The 19,096-nt window shown below is 40.3% G+C and overlaps 1 protein-coding gene across 1 annotated transcript in view; it reads right to left on the bottom strand.

Annotated features, from left to right (window-relative positions):
- The window catches only part of cap1 (CAP, adenylate cyclase-associated protein 1 (yeast)), a 46,023-nt gene that overhangs the window by 15,195 nt on the left and 11,732 nt on the right, over positions 1–19,096 (bottom strand). The window contains exons 4-7 of the mRNA XM_043717735.2: positions 17,178–17,255; positions 3,177–3,320; positions 1,826–1,911; positions 240–345 (exon numbers count right to left, since the gene is read on the bottom strand). Coding sequence (XP_043573670.2) covers positions 240–345; positions 1,826–1,911; positions 3,177–3,320; positions 17,178–17,255 — 414 coding nt within the window. The remainder of the gene's footprint in view (positions 1–239; positions 346–1,825; positions 1,912–3,176; positions 3,321–17,177; positions 17,256–19,096) is intronic.

Below are 19,096 nucleotides of genomic sequence, written 5' to 3'. Positions count from 1 at the left end.
CTCACCATATGCCCACACAAACAGGAAATTGAGTCATTGGCACACAGTAACTGCATTAACGCAGATTCTTGCAAAGCTAGCAGCTAAATGCAGCAATCCCCCTATTTGTATGGTCTAAATTCAGTGAAATCAATGCAAACTTTCATTGTTTCTTATACTGGGCCACGCAATGAAATATTCTGGTGAGCCAGAGAAAAATCAGCACTAGGTCTTTTGACATAGAAAACCAGGATACTTACAGTCTTACTCCATGAAAGCCCAGTTGTATGGTGTGCTTTGATATATGCTTGAAGTTCAGTCCAGAAGTTTATGTAGGCCTTAACCCACTCCACATGTCTTTTATCACTGAAATTGAAAAAGGTAGTTAAGTTATTACTTTTCTGCAAACGTTTCCTTCCATTTATGCGTTTTGCTTTACTTCAATGTCAAACTCTATACATATTTATGGGTAGATGAGAATCAAGCAGGGAATTGGTTGGAAATTTATGGCAGAGAGGAGGGATACCTAGATTAAGCACCAGCAGGGTTTTCCATTACTACCAGGTTGTAAGTATGCTGAGATCAACAGTGGTGTGTTTTGGCATTATTACAGCTGTTCTGACTGGAAAAAAAACTCGATAGTCCAAGCTGAGCAAGTTAAAATTCTCAAGTGAGGAAAATATGCAGAGTTGAGGATGATCCTGGACTAATTAGCATTTACTATTGTTCCAAACCTTTTATTTGGATGCAAAAAACAACAAAAAAAATCACATTGCAGTTCATTAGAGGCGGTTGGTTCACCTAAAATCCCCCTTTCTAGCCCCACCTTCTCTTCCAAAGAAATTTTTCTCTTTTACTCTTTTACAGAATGTTGATTTTGTGGTAAGACTGCCATTTGTTGCCCATCTCTAACTGCACTTGAATCAAGTGCCTTAACTATCCCATGAAGTAGCCAGTCAAGAGTCAACCACATTGCTATGGGCCTGTGGTCATATGTAGACCAGACCAGGCAAGAATAGCGGATTACCTTCCTTATAAGGATTGTGAACCAGATTGGCTTTTACTACAAATCGACAGTGATTACAGTCAACTAAACTTTAAATTCCAAGTTTCATTGAATTGATCATGGTGGGATTTAAACCCAGAACATTAACTTGGGACTCTGGATTACTAACAGACTGACAATTCCAGTATGACACGACATCCCATAAGGTGTTATCTTCAAAACCAAGTGCACAAGATGTCCAGAGCACAAGTCGGCTAGAAGCACAAGGAACAGTTCTGGTAACCAAGTCTCAGGGAATCTAAGAACTTTTAAATGCAAACATCACTAGAAGTAGACCATTAGACTCCACAACCCTGCTGCAAAGATCTAGGCTAAATAGAATTCAAATCATAACCTATTTTCTTCCCCACGCTCAATAGGCCTCAACTCCCTTAACGACTGAAAAAAATGTAATCCAACTCAGAATACTGACTATGCAATGTCCAAACACCACTACTTATTTCTCGAGTTCTCTGCTTGAAGTATGGTCCAACCTCCACCGCCACAAAGCCCATTAAGTACAGTTGGTGGTCTACAGCACAGAAAAAAAGCCCTTCTGCTCGAAACTACTACTCAAAAACAAGCATTTATCTATTCTGGAGGAAACAGGCCCAAAATCAACCCCAGAACAGTATCATACTTGCTGTTGGCACTGATTGGACAGGTGGGGTTCTCCCATAAACCTCCCACCCAACCCCATGCAATCTTTGCAGATTAAATATGAAAATATTTAGCATGGTGAATTGTTTATTTTCTGTAAGTGAAAAAGGGAATGCACAAGGATAGTAAATGGAGTCATACGTGTCTTTGTATTCCTTCAAAACTCTGTTGGTATAAAACATAGCAGCATCAGTCATCTCCTTAACGTAAGGACCAGGTTTGGGAGCCTAAAAGCAGAAATCATAGTTCTCATGTTCTTAAATACCATAATTTTACGATTTGATGTAAAGAAACTAGCATATATTTTCACGATTCCAAATTGGAAAGAGCAGTCACATACAATTCCCACCACTTACACCATCTATGCTGATCATATTCAACCACCAATATTGGTTGGAGTAGCACTAACCATTTCCAAAGGATTCAGTTACAAAGACCAATTATGTAAAGCCAAGCAAACTATTCTCAGTAGTTTCCTCTGCATTACAAATCCCCATTTATTGATTTTTTAAAAAAAGGTTCTGCTGATTTCAAGAAAAAGAGCCAAGTTTCAAGTGACCAGCTGTTTGCACCTTTGATACAAATTAACTTCATATTGAGATTCTTTACATTCACATTAACTGCATTTGAAATAACTTATATTGAGTTGCAGTTGCATATTGAGACAGAATATGGCAGGAGAAAGTGAGGTCTGCAGATGCTGGAGATCAGAGCTGGAGAAGGGCTTATGCCCGAAACGTCGATTCTCCTGTTCCCTGGATGCTGCCTGACCTGCTGCGCTTTTCCAGCAACACATTTCCAGCACAGAATATGGCGGGGCTTGGGAACCTAAACATGAGGCATAGCAAATAAGGGAACAACAATGCAAATGGGGAAAAAATAAAATCAAAGAAATAGGTACATCACCACAGCCTTCACAATGGAAGGCACCAGCAGCAACCTAGAACTTCCACACAGTCAGGGTCAGAAGTGAGTTTAGTGTCCATCCTAAGGAGTGGATGGTGCTAAAAGTCTGAATGTGGATAAATCACCCAGATAGCTAATGAGACTGTAGAGGCATTGGTGGTGATCTTTGAGGAATCACTGAAATCAGAAAGGGTCCCAGTGGACTAGAAAATAGCTGATATAAAGTTTGTATTTAAGAAGAGGGGGATAGAGGCCTATCTATGCCTGTTACAGTTGGGGACTGTGCTGAAAACAGGTGCAGCTTGTTCATTGCTGCACATCTCCTTCAGGCTGGGCACTTCTGTTTTTTGCTGACCAAGGAGTGATTGCACAAGAGTCAATCCTAACTTACACCTGCTCATACCAAGAAATAAACTGGGGATAGAAAGTTAACAAATCTTCAAAGTGAATAAACAGGAAGTGGCTAATAAAAAGTCCCTCAGTTAGAAAGCCCGTCAAAAATAATGAATGTACACATATGTCAAATTCACAATTATCTTATTAACACTACTGGGATAGCTTATAGATGGACAACTAGAACACTTACAAATGCCAGCCATCCCAGACCAGGGATGCTCTCACTAATTGCCGACAGATGATTGAACTGTTTGCTTGTACGTCTTTTCTCCCTGAACTCTTGGATTTGTAAAATTTTGTTGGAGAGGGGCTGAAGTAATTGGGTCAATTCATTCTACAAAGAAAAAGGTAAGACACACATATAAGCAATGCACATTTAAAGATAACTAACTTCTACAGAAGAGAGGGGCATTAGTAAGTTAAATGCAGAGTTCAAAAAACAAAGTACTTCATGCACAACACTTAGCTCACCACTTGTAGCAAGCCCAACTGCAGATAAAATTATGCTTAATTATTCTGGTCCCGCATGGATCCTTGCTTGAAAATTCTCTGCTCCAGCTTAAGTGTAAGAGTCTATGTCAGTCACATCAAAAATGATAACAGTAGAAATGCATTTGAAAGATGCCTGGTTTTCACATTCTCTTCCTTCCCAACTCCTTCAACCCAGTTTGTTCATGATACCAAACCTGGCAGGTCAGTTTAATTAAATGCAAGTCAGAAACACTACTGGAACAACCATACTACAAAAAACCCAACCAAGTTAATAATCACTACTTAAAGGCAAAATCAAATTCAGTCTTTATCATTAGGGCTTGAATATTTTTGTTGCATATCCTGGGATGAAATTTTGGTCATTTTTAAATGATGTATTTTGGCAACACAAGTCAGAGCATCAGTAATGAGTGTTTCAAATTTAGCTCAAAATAAACTCTGCTGCTATGATTTGTTGAAGTCAATCTCAAGCAGAACTTTCACAAATGTTGGTAATAATTAATTTAAATAAGACCCATCAGAACCATGTGGCAATCCAGACTTATACTTTTGATTCACAGAATATTAGCATTTCTAGTTAGATTGCCATTTATTGCCGCTTCCCACTGGCCTTCATTCAGATTGAAAAGGAGCAGACTGGACAGGCTAAATGGTCTACCTCTACTCCTATAATGGACAAAGCTAAACAAACAAGTTGTCATCTGAATATGCATATCAATGCAATTTTTGTTCTATACTGTTGCTATAGTCAGATTACTGGAGACAAACTAAATAAACTAAAGGGATAGTGGGTTCTTGAAAAGTGTTGCTTTAATTACAATAGGACATTTGATGTTGAGGACTAGCGCAGTCTTGAACGGATAACACTGTCATAGAGTTCATCTGCATTCAGTTTAATTTCTACCTGAAGAGCAGCATCTCCAAGAAATTAGTCCTTAAAATATGCACTAAACAGTCAAGCAATCAGGCATTTCTAGAGTTTGTATGCATGACTTGTTGATGCAACAACTTCTTGGCAAGCAATAAAAACTTCATGAAATGCACATTTGCACAATTAATGCCAAATAGAGTTGAAACATTTTACTTGTTATGGACCAAGCCAGAACTCTTCAAAACATTAAATAGCCCAGACCATAACTTTGCCAGTTGTTTTAAGCAGGTGTAGTGCAGATATTCCAAGAGAGATGCAGCTGGTCAAACTACTTAGTTTAAAGCAAAACAAATTTACAAAATTACCAAAAGTAACAAACAAAAGGGAACAGAATACCAAATAACAACCTACCCAAAAACCCAACAGATTATTCCAAATTAATGATGCTGTTCCAGATGCTTGCAACAATCCTCATAAACATCCCTTGGCACAAAAGGTAAGAATCTTACAGGAGAGGGGGATTCAGCATGGAACACCTTTAATGTAACTGTTTCTTGGACCAGCAGCCTCACTGACTTACTGCCTGCTTTCAGTGAACAGCCGGACTGCTAAAACCAAACCAAACCAAACCAGGGTGAAATGGAGCCAGGAGAACTGGCCATTCTCCTTTCATTGTACAAGTGTTTTTTCAAAAAACTTGAAAGCATCGTCAAACAGATCAAGCCCCAGACAGAGTCCCTTTACAATCTCCTGAAAAGAAACAAGGACAACCTAATTTTGCTAAAGGAGCCCCATCATCACATACCACATAAACCATATTTCATTAAGCCTACTAAATTGGATCAGCAAACTATATATAGTCAGGAAGGAAAGATCACATCCAGAGTGAGAATGAGTCCGAAATTTGGGAATTTGAGGTAGTGAGAGAATTTGGTGAACAGGGGAAAAAGATACTTTTGGCTTGCTTTTTAAGAGGTTTCCTGAACAAGTTAAATTGAAGCACAGGACGTGGGGGCCAGTACAAAACAGACATCACAGGAAAACTAAGTTCACTGGCTGGTTGTAACTGCGAATTTAATAATCATAGTTACTTCCAGTTTGAAAATAAATAGAAATATTTATAGATTATAAACTAAAATATCAGTTGTAATTTCTAAATCAAGTCAGAATCAGATATACAGCACGGAAACAGACCCTTCAGTCCAACTCTTCCAGTCATAGATATCTTAAATCTAGCCCCTTTGACCCATGTACTTCTAAACTCTTCCTAGTCATGTACCTACCCAGATGCCTTTAAAAAATGTTTTAATTGTACCAGCCTCCACCACTTCCTCTGGCAGTTATTCCATGCACACACACCGTGAAAAGGTTGCCCCTCATACTTTTGAAAAATCTTCCCACTCTCATCTCAAACTTATGCCCTCTAGTTTTGGATTCCCCCACTCTTGGGAAAAGATCTTGTCTGTTTACCCAACCATGCCACTCATGACTTTAAAAACCACTCAGGTCACCTCTCATCCTCCGACACGCCAGGGAAAATAGCCCCAGTTTATTCAATCTCTCCCTATAGCTCAAACCCTCCAACCTGGCAACATTCTTGTAAACCTTTTGTGAACTGATTTCAAAGCATCCTCCCTGCTGTGAAGCAGTGACGTCAAAATTGCATGCAGTATTCAAATAGTGGCCTAACCAATGTCCTCTCCAGTTGCAACATGACCTCCCAATTCCAATATTCAATGCATTGGTCAATAAAGGCAAGCATACCAAATGTTGCCTTCACTATCCTATCCACTCATGTCTCCACCTTCAAGGAAAGTAAATAAAAAGGTCAGATCCAGAGCCAGGCAACATGTGGGAGGTGATGGAATTCATGGTGGTTCATAGTAACCACATGTGTACAACATTTGTCATAAGACAAACTTGCTTAGAGTTGATAATCTGGAGTCTGAGCTTCAAACATTGCGACACATTAGGGAGGGGAAAAATTACCTGGATGTTATGTTACACAAGGCAGTCACACACTTAGATTAAGTAACTCAAATTTGATCAGTGGTCAGGGACGGGAGGGTGCGGTGAGTCAAACAAGTAGTGGGATCCAGGAGGTAGGGCTGAAGGACTCAGACCTTGAGCTTGTCATACAGGTTTGAGATCCTCCTCCTTTCTTTTCTGGAAAAGGAGGAGCTGTAGGGAGGAATGAGCAAACCAACCATAGCAGGGAGGAGAAAAATGAAATGTAGTTTTAATCAGGGATAGCATAGTCAGGGGAATGGATACTGTTCTGTCGCCAGAATTGATTAGATTAGATTAGATTACTTACAGTGTGGAAACAGGCCCTTCGGCCCAACAAGTCCACACCGACCCGCCGAAGCGCAACCCACCCATACCCCTACATTTACCCCTTTAACCTAACACTACGGGCAATTTAGCATGGCCAATTCACCTGACCCGCACATTTTTGGATTGTGGGAGGAAACCGGAGCACCCGGAGGAAACCCACGCAGACACGGGGAGAACGTGCAAACTCCACACAGTCAGTCGCCTGAGTCGGGAATTGAACCCGGGTCTCTGGCGCTGTGAGGCAGCAGTGCTAACCACTGTGCCACCGTGCCGCCCACTATTGAGTCCCAAAGATTACATTGCCTGCCTCATGTTCAGAGGAACAGCCAAGTGGCAGGGGAAGATCTAGTTATTATAGCCCACTTTCACAGAATATGAGCAGCTAAGTTAAACATCAGAACCAAAAATGAACCAAACAAGCTTAGTGATGGGACTGATTATTACCAGAAAATAAAAGCGACAAAGTGAGAATGCCATATTATACTGAGGAACCATAAAATTGTACAGAACAAACTTAAAAGGCTTTGTTTCATGCATTAAGATACATTTAGAATAAGTAGACAAATTGATGCCACTAATCAAATGAATATGACCTCATAACTGTTACAAAAATTTGGTTACAAGGAGATCAAAACCGGGAACATAATATTCAGGGATATTCGACCTTTTAGAGAGACAGGAGGGATGGAAAAGATAGTGGAGTAGCACTGTGAATATGTAAGGAGGAAGTTGAGAGATGATCTAGGATTGAATGAGGCAGAGTCCACTTGAGCAGAGGGACAGCAAAGGAACATTTGGGGTCTGTAATGACTCCTACCACACAGAAGCGACTCAGTAGTAAAGATTATAAATCAAATAATAGAATAATTGCTCTATTTTTCATTCTAAGACCATAAGACACAGGCCATTCGGCCCATCGAGTCCACTCCGCCATTTAATCATGGCTGATGGGCATTTCAACGCCACTTACCCGCATTCTCTCCGTAGCCCTTAATTCCTTGTGACATCAAGAATTTATCAATCTCAGCCTTGAAGACATTTAGCGTCCCAGCCTCCACAGCAATGAATTCCACAGGCCCACCATTCTGGCTGAAGAAATGTCTCCACATTTCTGTTCTGAATTTACCCCCTCTAATTCTAAGGTGGTGTCCACAGGTCCTAGTCTACTCGCCTAATGGAAACAATTTCCTAGCGTCCACCCTTTCCGAGCCATGTATTATCTTTTAAGTTTCTATTAGATCTCCCTTTAATCTTCTAAACTCCAATGAATACAATCCCAGGATCCTGAGCCATTCCTCGTATGTTAGACCTACCATTCCAGGGATCATCCGTGTGAATCTCTGCTGGACACGCTCCAGTGCCAGTATGTCCTTCCTGAGGTGTGGGGACCAAAACTGGACACAGTACTCCAAATGGGGCCTAACCAGAGCTTTATAAAGTCTCAGTAGCACAATGGTGCTTTTATATTCCAACCCTCTAGAGACAAATGACAACATTGTATTTGCTTTCTTAATCACGGACTCAACCTGCATGTTTACCTTTAGAGAATCCTCGACTAGCACTCCCAGATCCCTTTGTACTTTGGCTTTATGAACTTTCTCACGGTTTAGAAAGTAGTCCATGCTTGTATTTGTTTTTCCAAAGTGCAAGACCTCGCATTTGCTCACATTGAATTCCATCAGCCATTTCCTGGACCACTCTCCCAAACTGTCTAGATCCTTCTGCAGCCTCCCCACTTCCCCAGTACTACCTGCCTGTCCACCTAACTTCATATCATCGGCAAACTTCGCTAGAATGCCCCCAGTCCCTTCATCCAGATCATTAATATATAACGTGAACAGCTGCAGCCCCAACACTGAACACTGCGGGACACCGCTGGTCACCGTCTGCCATTCCGAAAAAGAACCTTCTATCCCAACTCTCTGCCTTCTGTCAGACAGCCAATCCTCAATCCATATCAGTAGCTCACCTTGAACACCATGGGCCCTCACCTTGCTCAGCAGCCTCCCGTGTGGCACCTTATCAAAGGCCTTTTGTAAGTCTAGATAAACCACATCCACTGGGTTTCCCTGGCCTAACCTACTTGTCACCTCTTCAAAGAATTCCAACAGGTTTGTCAGGCACGACCTCCCCTTACTAAATCCATGTTGACTTGTTCTAATCCGACCCTGCTCTTCCAAGAATCTAGAAACCTCATCCTTAAATGATGGATTCTAGAATTTTACCAATAACCGAGGTTAGGCTAATTGGATCTTTTGTTGTGATCCTTTCTTGAACAAGGGGGTTACAACAGCGATCTTCCAATTCCCTGACTCCAGTGACTTTTGAAAGATCTCAACCAACGCCACTGCTATTTCCTCAGCCGCCTCCCTCAGAACTCTAGGATGTAGCCCATCAAGGCCAGGAGATTTATCAATTTTAAGACCTTTTAGCTTTTCTCGCACTCTCTTTTGTAATGGCAACCATACTCAACTCAGCCCCCTGACTCCTTTTAATTGTTGGGATATTACTCATGTCTTCTACTGTGAAGACTGACGCAAAGTACTTATTAAGTTCGCCAGCTATTTCCTTATCTCCCATCAAACGGATGCTGGAAGCCTAGTGAAGTGGCCCAATGTCTACTTTTGCCTGTCGTTTGTTTCCTATGTATTGAAAGAAACATTTATTATTATTTCTAATATTACTGGCTAGCCCACCTTCATATTTGATCCTCTCCTTCCTTATTTCTCTCTTTGTTATCCTCTTTGTTTTTGCAGCCTTCCCAATCTTCTGATTTCCCAATGCTTTTGGCCACTTTATAGGAACTCTCTTTTTCTTTAATACATTTCCTGACTTCCTTTGTCAGCCATGGCTGTCTAATCCCTCCCCGGATAATCTCTTTTCTTGGGGATGAACCTCTATACAGTGTCCTCAATTATACCCACAAACTCCTGCCATTTTTGTTCTACTGTCTTCCCCGCTAGGCTCTGCTTCCAGTCTATTTTCATCAGTTCCTCTCTCATGCCCTCAATTACCCGCATATTGAAGTCTCCCATGATCACCGTGACCTTGCCTTTCTGACATGCCTTCTCTATTTTCCGGTACTTATTGCGCCCCTAGTCCTGACCACTGTACATAACTCCAATATGGGTGATTATGGGTGACTTCAATAGTCATGTTGGATTAGGTTAATCAGATTGGAAGAGGTAACCATGACAAATTCAGACTGCATGAGGGATAGATAGCCTGCTCTCTGCTTGACTTAATGCCTATCTTGGATTTGTTAATGGGTAATGAGAAAGTTTTCATAAGTGACCAAGTAAAATATCAGCCAAGGATCATAAACTGAATATTAAATTCACTGTATTAAGAATGAAAAATGTGGGTCAGAAAAAGTTTAAATAAGGGGAATTGCAATGAAATGAGGATACAGCTAGCTGAAGTGAACTGGGTAGATAGATTAGCAGGAATGACAGTAAGCAAGCAGTGGCAGACATTTAGAGTGGTAATTCATGATTCTCAGCAAAAAAATACAGACCAGTGAGGAAAGGTTCTAAGAGGGATAAACTAACTAGGGATAACCAAAGGAGAGATTAAGTTTGAAAGAAAAAGCATATAAAAAAAGGAGGTCAAAGGCAGTGATAGCCCTGAAGACAGAGACAACTTCAAAATCCAAAAAAGACAAAAAAGACTGAATATAAACTACAAGGCAAAACTCGTGAGGAACATAAAAAATTACAATAAGCATTTCTTTGAATATATAAGTTAGGTAGAGAGGGGTCAAAGTGAACATAGGCCCCCTACTGATTGAATCTGGGAACAGGAACTTGCACAATTGGTAAACATATTTTGCATCAGCTCTTAGACTGCAAGATACTTCTACCATTCCATTAATACTGAAGAATACAAGGGAAGGATCGAGAATTGTATTGCACAAACTAAGGGGCTAAAGGCAAATAGCATCCCTGGCCCTGACGGCTTGTCTCCTCAAATCCTGAAAAGGTAGCTACAGAGATAGTAGATACATTGGTTGTAATTTTATAAAAATCATTGGATTCTGGAGACATACTTGAGAATTGAAAAACTGCAAATATGACAACCCTATTCAAAATGGGAGGGAGACAAAGTGGGTAACTACGAACCAGTTAGCCTAACATACTGTTGGAAAAGTATTGCAATCGATATTGGAAAATAATCAAATCAGAGTCAGCATGGCTTCATGAAAGGAAAGTCCTGTCTGAAGAGTTGAGGAAGTCTCAACCAGACTGGATACAGGGGAACCAGTAGATGTCCTGTTTTTGGACTTCCAGATGGCATTTGAAAAGGTACCTCACAAAAGTCATTAAGTCATAAGAGCCCATGGTGTTGGAGGTTGGCATGGATAGAGAACTAACTCAGGCACAGGTAATGAGTGGCGTTAAGGGGTTTTTTTTCAGGTTGGTTACAGTGGAATTCAACAGGGAGATGAGCTGGGACTGCAACTGTATTAGACTCAGAGGAAGAAGTGAACGTACCACAACTAAGTTTGTGGAGGACAAAAAGGTGGAAAGGCAGGCTGAGAGGGGAACACAGTTTCCGGAGATATAGTTAGAAGTCCTCGCGTATATTTAAGGTCAAGAATTGACCAATTCTTGATCAGTAGGGGAATCAAAGGTTACTGGGGAAATAAAAAAACAAAACAAAAAAAAAAAGGGACAGGAAAGTGGACTCTGTTGATCAGCCATGATGCTATTGCAGAGTGGAGCAGGCTCAAGGGGCCAAACAGCCTGCTCTTGTTCTTAATTATGGTTTTGTGGATGCAATTTAGAAAGAGGCATTCAACATCCATGGCCCCTCCCTTCACACTGAAATCAGAATGCTGGAATGTAGAGTAATCAGTTACAAATCTAAACAGTGGATAGTGCCTTGCTGATGGAAATAAAACCTTTGAAGATCCCCACAAATTGAATCATAAGATGTTCAAAATGGTGGACAACAGAAATCCAAACCACTAAACTTTGTGCTCTAGCATTACATAGTACCGTTTGTATTGTTAGTAATGGTAAAGTGAAAGATTTGCAACAATGTAATATTTTGTGGCAAAATGCTAAATCAATATAATGGACACAGTTTTACACTATTTTGTGGGATATTTGACGTAATGTGCTGATTGGCAAACAAAACTGCAAGATATATAACTAAACAAAATGTGACACATACTTTAATGTGAGAATTTACCTGTACCCCAACAAATATCATCTGCATCTGTTGCACCTGATATGGTCTCCCCTATCTCGGAGACAGGACGCCTACTTGTGGATCATTTCAGAGAACATCTCTGGGACACCCGCACCGACCACAAACCCCACCACCCCATGGCTGAACACTTCAACTCCCCCTCCCACTCAGTCAAGGACATGGAGGTCCGAGGCCACCTCCATCGCCAAACCCTTTCCACCCGATGCTAGAGGAAGAAAGCCTCATTCTGCCTTGGGATGCCACAAACACATGGGATCAGTGTGGATTTTTACAGTTTCCTTATTTCCCTCCACGTTATCCCAGTTCCAAGCCACCAACTCTGCACCACCCTCCTGACCTGTCCATCACCTTTCCTATCAATCCACTCCACCCTTCTCTCCGACCGATCACCTTCTCCCTCACCTTCATCTACCTATCACTTTCTCAGTTACTTTGCCCAACCCTTCGATCCATAAGCCTCGTTCCTGATGAGGGGCTTATGCCCGAAACGTCGATTCTCCTGCTCCTCGGATGCTGCCTGACCTGCTGTGCTTTTCCAGCAGCACACAATATTTTAAATGGGAACAGCCTTTAATTATTAGCTTTTATGTTAGCACAAGACAGTTACAGCTTCCCAATGCTTTGGGAAGTGGAAAAAATTTTGTAAAACATCAGCTTACTGCAAATCATAATTCAAAATGCTAGCACTGTACTGGATATACTCCAAATGGATATGGCACAGTGGTTGGCACTGAGGCCACACTGCATCAGGGAGAAGTTTGTGTGCATGCTCGCCCAATGTCTGTGTGGGTTACCTCTCGAAGCTCTTGTTTACTGCGACAGTTGAAAGACGTACAGGTTAGGTGTATTGGCCTTGTTAAATTTACCATGGGGCCCAGGGATGCATAGGTTGAGTGCACTAACTAACGATGGCAGATACAATATTGCAGGGATAGGTAGGGGGTGAATTTCGGTTTGCTGAGGTCACTGGAGACTTGATGTGTTGAACAGTCTCCTTCCACACTATATTCTGATTCTATGGTTCTAGATATAAATTTAATCAAAACTCTTGATAACCCCCTTAAAGTTTATTGGGGGATAGCTCCATTTGAAAAAAAATTGAGAGAAAATACTTGGCCTTTTCCTTGATACAGTATACTACTGGTTGATGCTACACTAACATCCTTTTACCTGTGATCAGGTCCTTTGCAGCAGAAAGATCGCAAGTACAGCAATATCGGTTTAACTTAATTAGAATAGTCATACAGCCAACAGATGAGCATTAAACACAAGTTCTAGTCGCAAGAACTTGCTCTCCTTTCCAAAACTTGTGAATGCATGAAATTTAGACTGTAACTGCACCAATTATAATACCGTATATTGTACTGTCCTATTTACTGCTAAAAGACAATTTTTCTGATAGCCACACATTACAAAATAGATTAGATTAGATTACTTTACAGTGTGGAAACAGGCCCTTCGGCCCAACAAATCCACACCGACCCGCAAACCACCCATTCACCCCTTACCGAACGCTACGGACAATTTAGCATGGCCAATTCACCTGACCTGCACATCTTTGGACTGTGGGAGGAAACCGGAGCACCCGGAGAAAACCCACGCAGACACGGGGAGAATGTGCAAACTCCACACAGTCAGTTGCCTGAGGCAGGAATTGAACCCGGGTCTCTGGCGCTGTGAGGCAGCAGTGCTAACCACTGTGCCACCGTGCCGCCCAAATACTATAAGGTGCCGCCCAAATACTATAAGGTGACCCAATATTTTCAGATGTATTTCAGCAATCCTGTTAATCAAAGACAGATGAAAACTTGCTGGCAAAGGAAGACTTCAGATAAGCTATTTTACAGATGATTGGGAGTGCAGCTTATAATTAGCAGCTATTTTTAATATGGTGTTACACCTTAATTAGTCTCTTGTGAGATCCTTGGAGAGGATAAACAACCAAACATTACAGAATTACAGCTCATTTATTAGGACTGGCACAGCTTAATGAATGAGAACATTTCAAATTACAGAATCCCAGGCAAAGTTCCTACTGATGTACTTAATTCAGTTGACTCCCTGCTTCCACACTAATGATGTAATTAACAAAAAATTAACGTATAGTAATTTTCAACTTTAAATGCTAAAACCTCAATGTGTAATAAGCTCATGATTTCCATCAATGAGGTACTACAAGAACAATGATCAAAACTGGCCAAATTCAATTTTACTTACAACTTGGCAGCAGGAATCAAATAGAAAATCCAGATTTGAGCACAGGGAATGATCAGCCACGTTGTCACTTAAGCCTGTCCTGCCTTCAATATCAGGGCAGAACTTTTAACTTTACTTCTGCTTGATATGCATACTTCTTGATTCTTGTACTTTTGAAAGTACAGTGTCACCTTCAAATGACTAAGCATCCAAAGCTCTCAGAATTCCTAAAGTCTATTTTTAATCCACTTTACTATTCAGATATCACTGGCTCTTAGTTACAAGCATTTATGTTTGAAAAAGTAAAGGCAATGTATTGAGTCAGTTCTTCTATAATGGGATGGTTGCGTTCTTGTGGAACCCAATGTTATAGAAAAATTGCACTTTAGAAACAGTGCTCAGTGTTGGTGCTCTAATCACATTACAGCCAATATCTTTTAAACGCTTGTACTGTAGAAAGTGTCCCCAATTCGTCAATCACATTACAGCGAATTCATGTTGACGAAACATGTCATAACAGAATGACCTGCACTATTAAGACCATTTCTAGGTGATGCAAAGAGCAGAAAGAAAGCTGCCAACACAATCTTTAGAACTTGGCTCATGGAAAGTGGATGCTGCTGGTTTGGCCAGTATTTATTACCCACCTCTAATTAGCCAGAGGGCAGTTAAAAGTCAGCTACATTGCTGTTGGTCTGGAGTCATATGTAGGCCAAACCAGATTAACATGACAGTTTTGCTTCCTTAAAAAATGAAACAAGTAAACCAGGTGGGTTTTTGCAAGTGGTTATATGCTCATCACTAGGCTGAAGTCACATTCCAGATTTCCATTGAATTCAAAATTTCACATCTGTCATAGTGGGATTTGAACACACCCTACAGCATAAGCCCTGGGTTCTGGACTACTGATCTTGTGATACTACCACTAAGCCACCGCTTCCCCAGTCACAGACAGGTGGCATTCTATGTCATGTGTATGCTTGCACACTGGCCATATAGCTAAAATTGCTGGAAAAAAAAGATACACAAACTGTAAACGCAGAAGTTGTGCATTCAGCTTCAGAGATTTTGGAAACACTTTAAACAAGTTCAGTAAAAGCAGCAAATGCAATTTAAATTTACTTTTAGATTTCATTCTTTTGCACACCCCTCTCCTTTTATAATTACAAGCACAATCTGGTCAAGGCTATTACCAAACACCCATAATGATGGTGTTATAATTTGCTAAATGTTTCATATAAAGGAGAGAAAAAGACTCACCCTAAAAGAGCATGGCATTATGGACAAGCTAAACAAGGGGTAATAACTTGGCAGATGGGAATATAAAATGGGAAATGTGTGGTTATGCTTTTTGCCAGGAATAGAGGAGCCAGATATTATATAAAATAATGGGCAGCATGGTGGCTCAGTAGTTAGCACTGGTGCCTCACAGCATCAGGGATCTAGGTTCAATTCCAGTCTCAGGTGACTGAGGAGTTTGCACATTCTCCCCATGTCTGTATGGGTTTCCTCCAGGTGCTCCGGTTTCTTTGCACAATCCAAAAGATCTACAGATTAGGCGCATTGGCCATGTTAAATTGCCCATAGTGTTCAGGGATGTATAGGTTAGGTGCAAATGTAGAGTAATAGGGTAGAGGTATTGGTCTGGGTGAGTTACTTACTGGAGGGTCAGTGTAGAATTGTTGAGCCGAATTACACGTTTCCACACTGTAGGGATTCTATGAAAATGGAAAAAAAAAAGACTGCGGAAAGCCACAGATTAGCAGAACTTGAGAGTTCTTATCTATGAATCGCAAAAAAGCTAGCATTCATGTTGTGGGTAATAGGGGAGACATATGGAATGTTACATTTCAAAGGGAATGGAATATAAAACTAGGAAGGTTTTGCTCAAACTATGTAGGGCACTAGTCAGACCTCAGCTGAAATACTGAATTTTGGGCCTCTGCTTTCAATGCAAGTAATCTGGAGAATGGTCACTAGGCTGATACCAGGTATAGAACAAGTATCTTATGGGGAGGGGTAGAATAGACTTGGGCTGTACTTATTGGAATAAAGAAAGAGGCATAACCTTATGGAAACAGATTCTTAGGGGACTTGATAGGGTAGATGCAGAAAGTTTGTTTGCCCTTGTGGATGAGACTATGACCAAGGTGTCACGACTCAGAGGAGGAGGGATTTCTTCTCAGATGGTAGCAAATTTGTGGAATTCTTAACTCAGCATCAAATGCTCTGTGGTAATTAAGTATATTCAAAGCAGAAGTGAGCAGACTTTTTAAATCAGTAAGGGAATGAAGAGTAATGGGACAGAAATAAGAGGGGAAGTTGAGGTTTATTGACCAGCTATGATTTCACTGAATTGCACAGCAGGGTTCACGGGCTGAATGACTAACTTCTGTTCCTACATTTTATGACCTCTTGAAATACTTAAGACAATTAAGTATTTTTTTGGTGTCAAGAGCCACAAGGTCAATTTGTGCACAACTCTTTACTGGTAGGATTGAGACAAATGACCAGATTTAGCTGTTTTAATTTATATTTGTTGAGCAACAAAACATAGGCAAGGACTCCTCTGTTGTTTGAAATATTTCAAAAGGATCTTTTATCCACCCAACAGGTTGAAGGTCTCATCTGAAAGATAGCGCCTTTAGAAGTGCAACACTCCCTCAGGCCAGGACCGGAGCACCACCCTAGATTTTGAACTCAAATCTAAGTAGTGGTTTTGATCCACAGCCCCCTTAAACTCAGCGTGGTCACCAAATCACATTATTCCTAACAGAAGTCTCAGCATTATTTAATGTGAATCAAACCACTAATTTAAAAATCAAAAAGAATGGATACTGTATTGCATGTTCTCCAAGGATGCACATGGCAACAAATAGCATTCAAAACTAACCAGAAATTTAGACAAAAAGGATGTGATGGAAATAGCTAGTTAGAAATTGTGCGAAATATTTTGTAAGTTAAGTGTGAAACAATGAATAAAATAAGTTATTGGATACAGAAGAGTTAACAGTTGATAAATTTACAAATTTGAAAAAGATTTTCATTGCAGATATAACATCCAAAAGTATCACCTACCACTGGAGGCTGCTGGCTTTGGGAGGCAGTTACCAGGAATGCTCTCTCCATCTTCACAGCTTGATTGACCAAGTCAGCCTAAACAAACAACAAGGAAAAAAAAAACATTGGAATATACCATAAAAAGTGGTGAGCCCCCACTTGATTAAATGTTTGGTTTTATTTTAGTTTGTAATTTTCTGTTAAATTTTATTTTGCTTTAATGTGATTGGAAGCAAGCAAAAAAACATTTAGAATTAATTTTGTATTTTGGCATTGAACCCAGTTTTTCTAGACAAAAACACCAATTTGATATTAAAAAAATAACTCGATTGATTAAATCAACCCAACATTAGATACTCACTCAAAATTAAAGACTTGTATAAATTGTACTTTCATGCAGTTATTTGAAAGACTGAGCATTTGTAACAATTTTGTGGACAGGACCATTCACAATGCCTAGCAAAGAAAACTCTCAAATACCCATACTCAGCACCCTAATAGCCAGAATGTTGTCCAGGCATATTTAAAAACTTCCATCATTCTGGATTTAACAGCTTTACCTTCCATTTCTGATACTCCAGCTATCATTAGCAAAATTGAAGTATTTTAACAACATACCATGCTGTTCATTGACATCATTTTCATGTGTGTTTTAAAAATTTCTCAGGAGCTGGCTTGGATACAAACTCAAAACATTTTTTAATTACTGAGCAATGCTAAGAATTTTTCATTAGCACAAACCATTCAGGAGCTCACATTCTCATGCCTTTAAAAATTATTTCACTTAGAAGAAAGTGGGAAACAAGAAGTGTCCATCATCAAAATCAACTAGTTGAAGATGTATTAAGATTTCTTTGCTGAAACTAAAGTCTAGAATTAATCAGAGATACAAGGTCAAAATAACTTCATGGATGACAAATCAATATTGCATCCACGTGCTTTGGCAAGTTTAAAAAGAATACATTTTAATGTTGGTAACCTTCTTTTAGGAACCACATTTCGTTGGTAGAGTTCCGGTAAAGGACCAGACTTCAGTCAATGACCAGATGGCCAAGTTGACTACAAGATAAACAAGAGTTTTTCTCAAATTAGAGGCGAGTAGACTTTAGGCATGGCTCTGGTCTCAGCAAGTGGTTTGAAGTAGCTACAGCTCAATGAGTCATTTAAAGACAAATATTAAAGTTAAGTCAGTCAGGCAGTTCAGCCAGATAGAATACTTTTCCTGAGAGATATGGGACAGGTGACAGTATGCAGGAAGTGTCCCCAGCTGTAGCTACTGGAAAATCAGTTTCCCTGATTAGGAATAGTGATTGGAGTCACTGTGGAGTACCTTGGAGACTGCGATTTTCATTTTAGCACATCCAGGAAGGTGGTCATGTTGCAGATGAGTGGATGGGTGAAAAGCAAATGGTGACTATCGAAACATTGGCGATAAGACAATTTAAGGGGAACAGATAAGATGTTTCTACAATGCCAGAAACTTCAGACATTACACCTCAAGGGTATGCTGCCTCCCTGGTGCCAGGATCAAGGATGTCACTGAACAACTGTAGGACTTTCTGTCGGGAAGAGGGATCAGCCAGAGATCATGGTCCACATTCGTAAGAATGATCAGGTTCTGCAAACTGAATACAGGAAGCTAAGAAATATAGTGAAAAGAACCTTAAAAAAAAGAATTGCTCCAGTGCTAGTCGTCAGTTGAATGCATGATGAGAAAGATGGTGCCAAAGTAGTGGGTTTAGGCTTCGGAAGCATTGAAAATGATACTGGACATGATGGAACCTGCAAAAGCTGGGCAAGTTGCATTCTGGAGAGACAGGAACCAACATCTGCGCAGTCATTTGTCTAGGACTGACAAGGGGGAAATAGAAACTTGAGCAAGGAGGTGAGTGTGAGAAACAAAGATGTAAACAAAATATTGAAAAGAAAGCATAAAC

The sequence above is a fragment of the Chiloscyllium plagiosum genome, unplaced genomic scaffold (genome assembly GCF_037043375.1).
Source record: "Chiloscyllium plagiosum isolate Xiang-an unplaced genomic scaffold, Cpla_swu_hap1 HiC_scaffold_30, whole genome shotgun sequence".
Classification (NCBI taxonomy): Eukaryota; Metazoa; Chordata; class Chondrichthyes; order Orectolobiformes; family Hemiscylliidae; genus Chiloscyllium; species Chiloscyllium plagiosum.
This window is presented reverse-complemented; position numbering and strand designations above follow the sequence as displayed.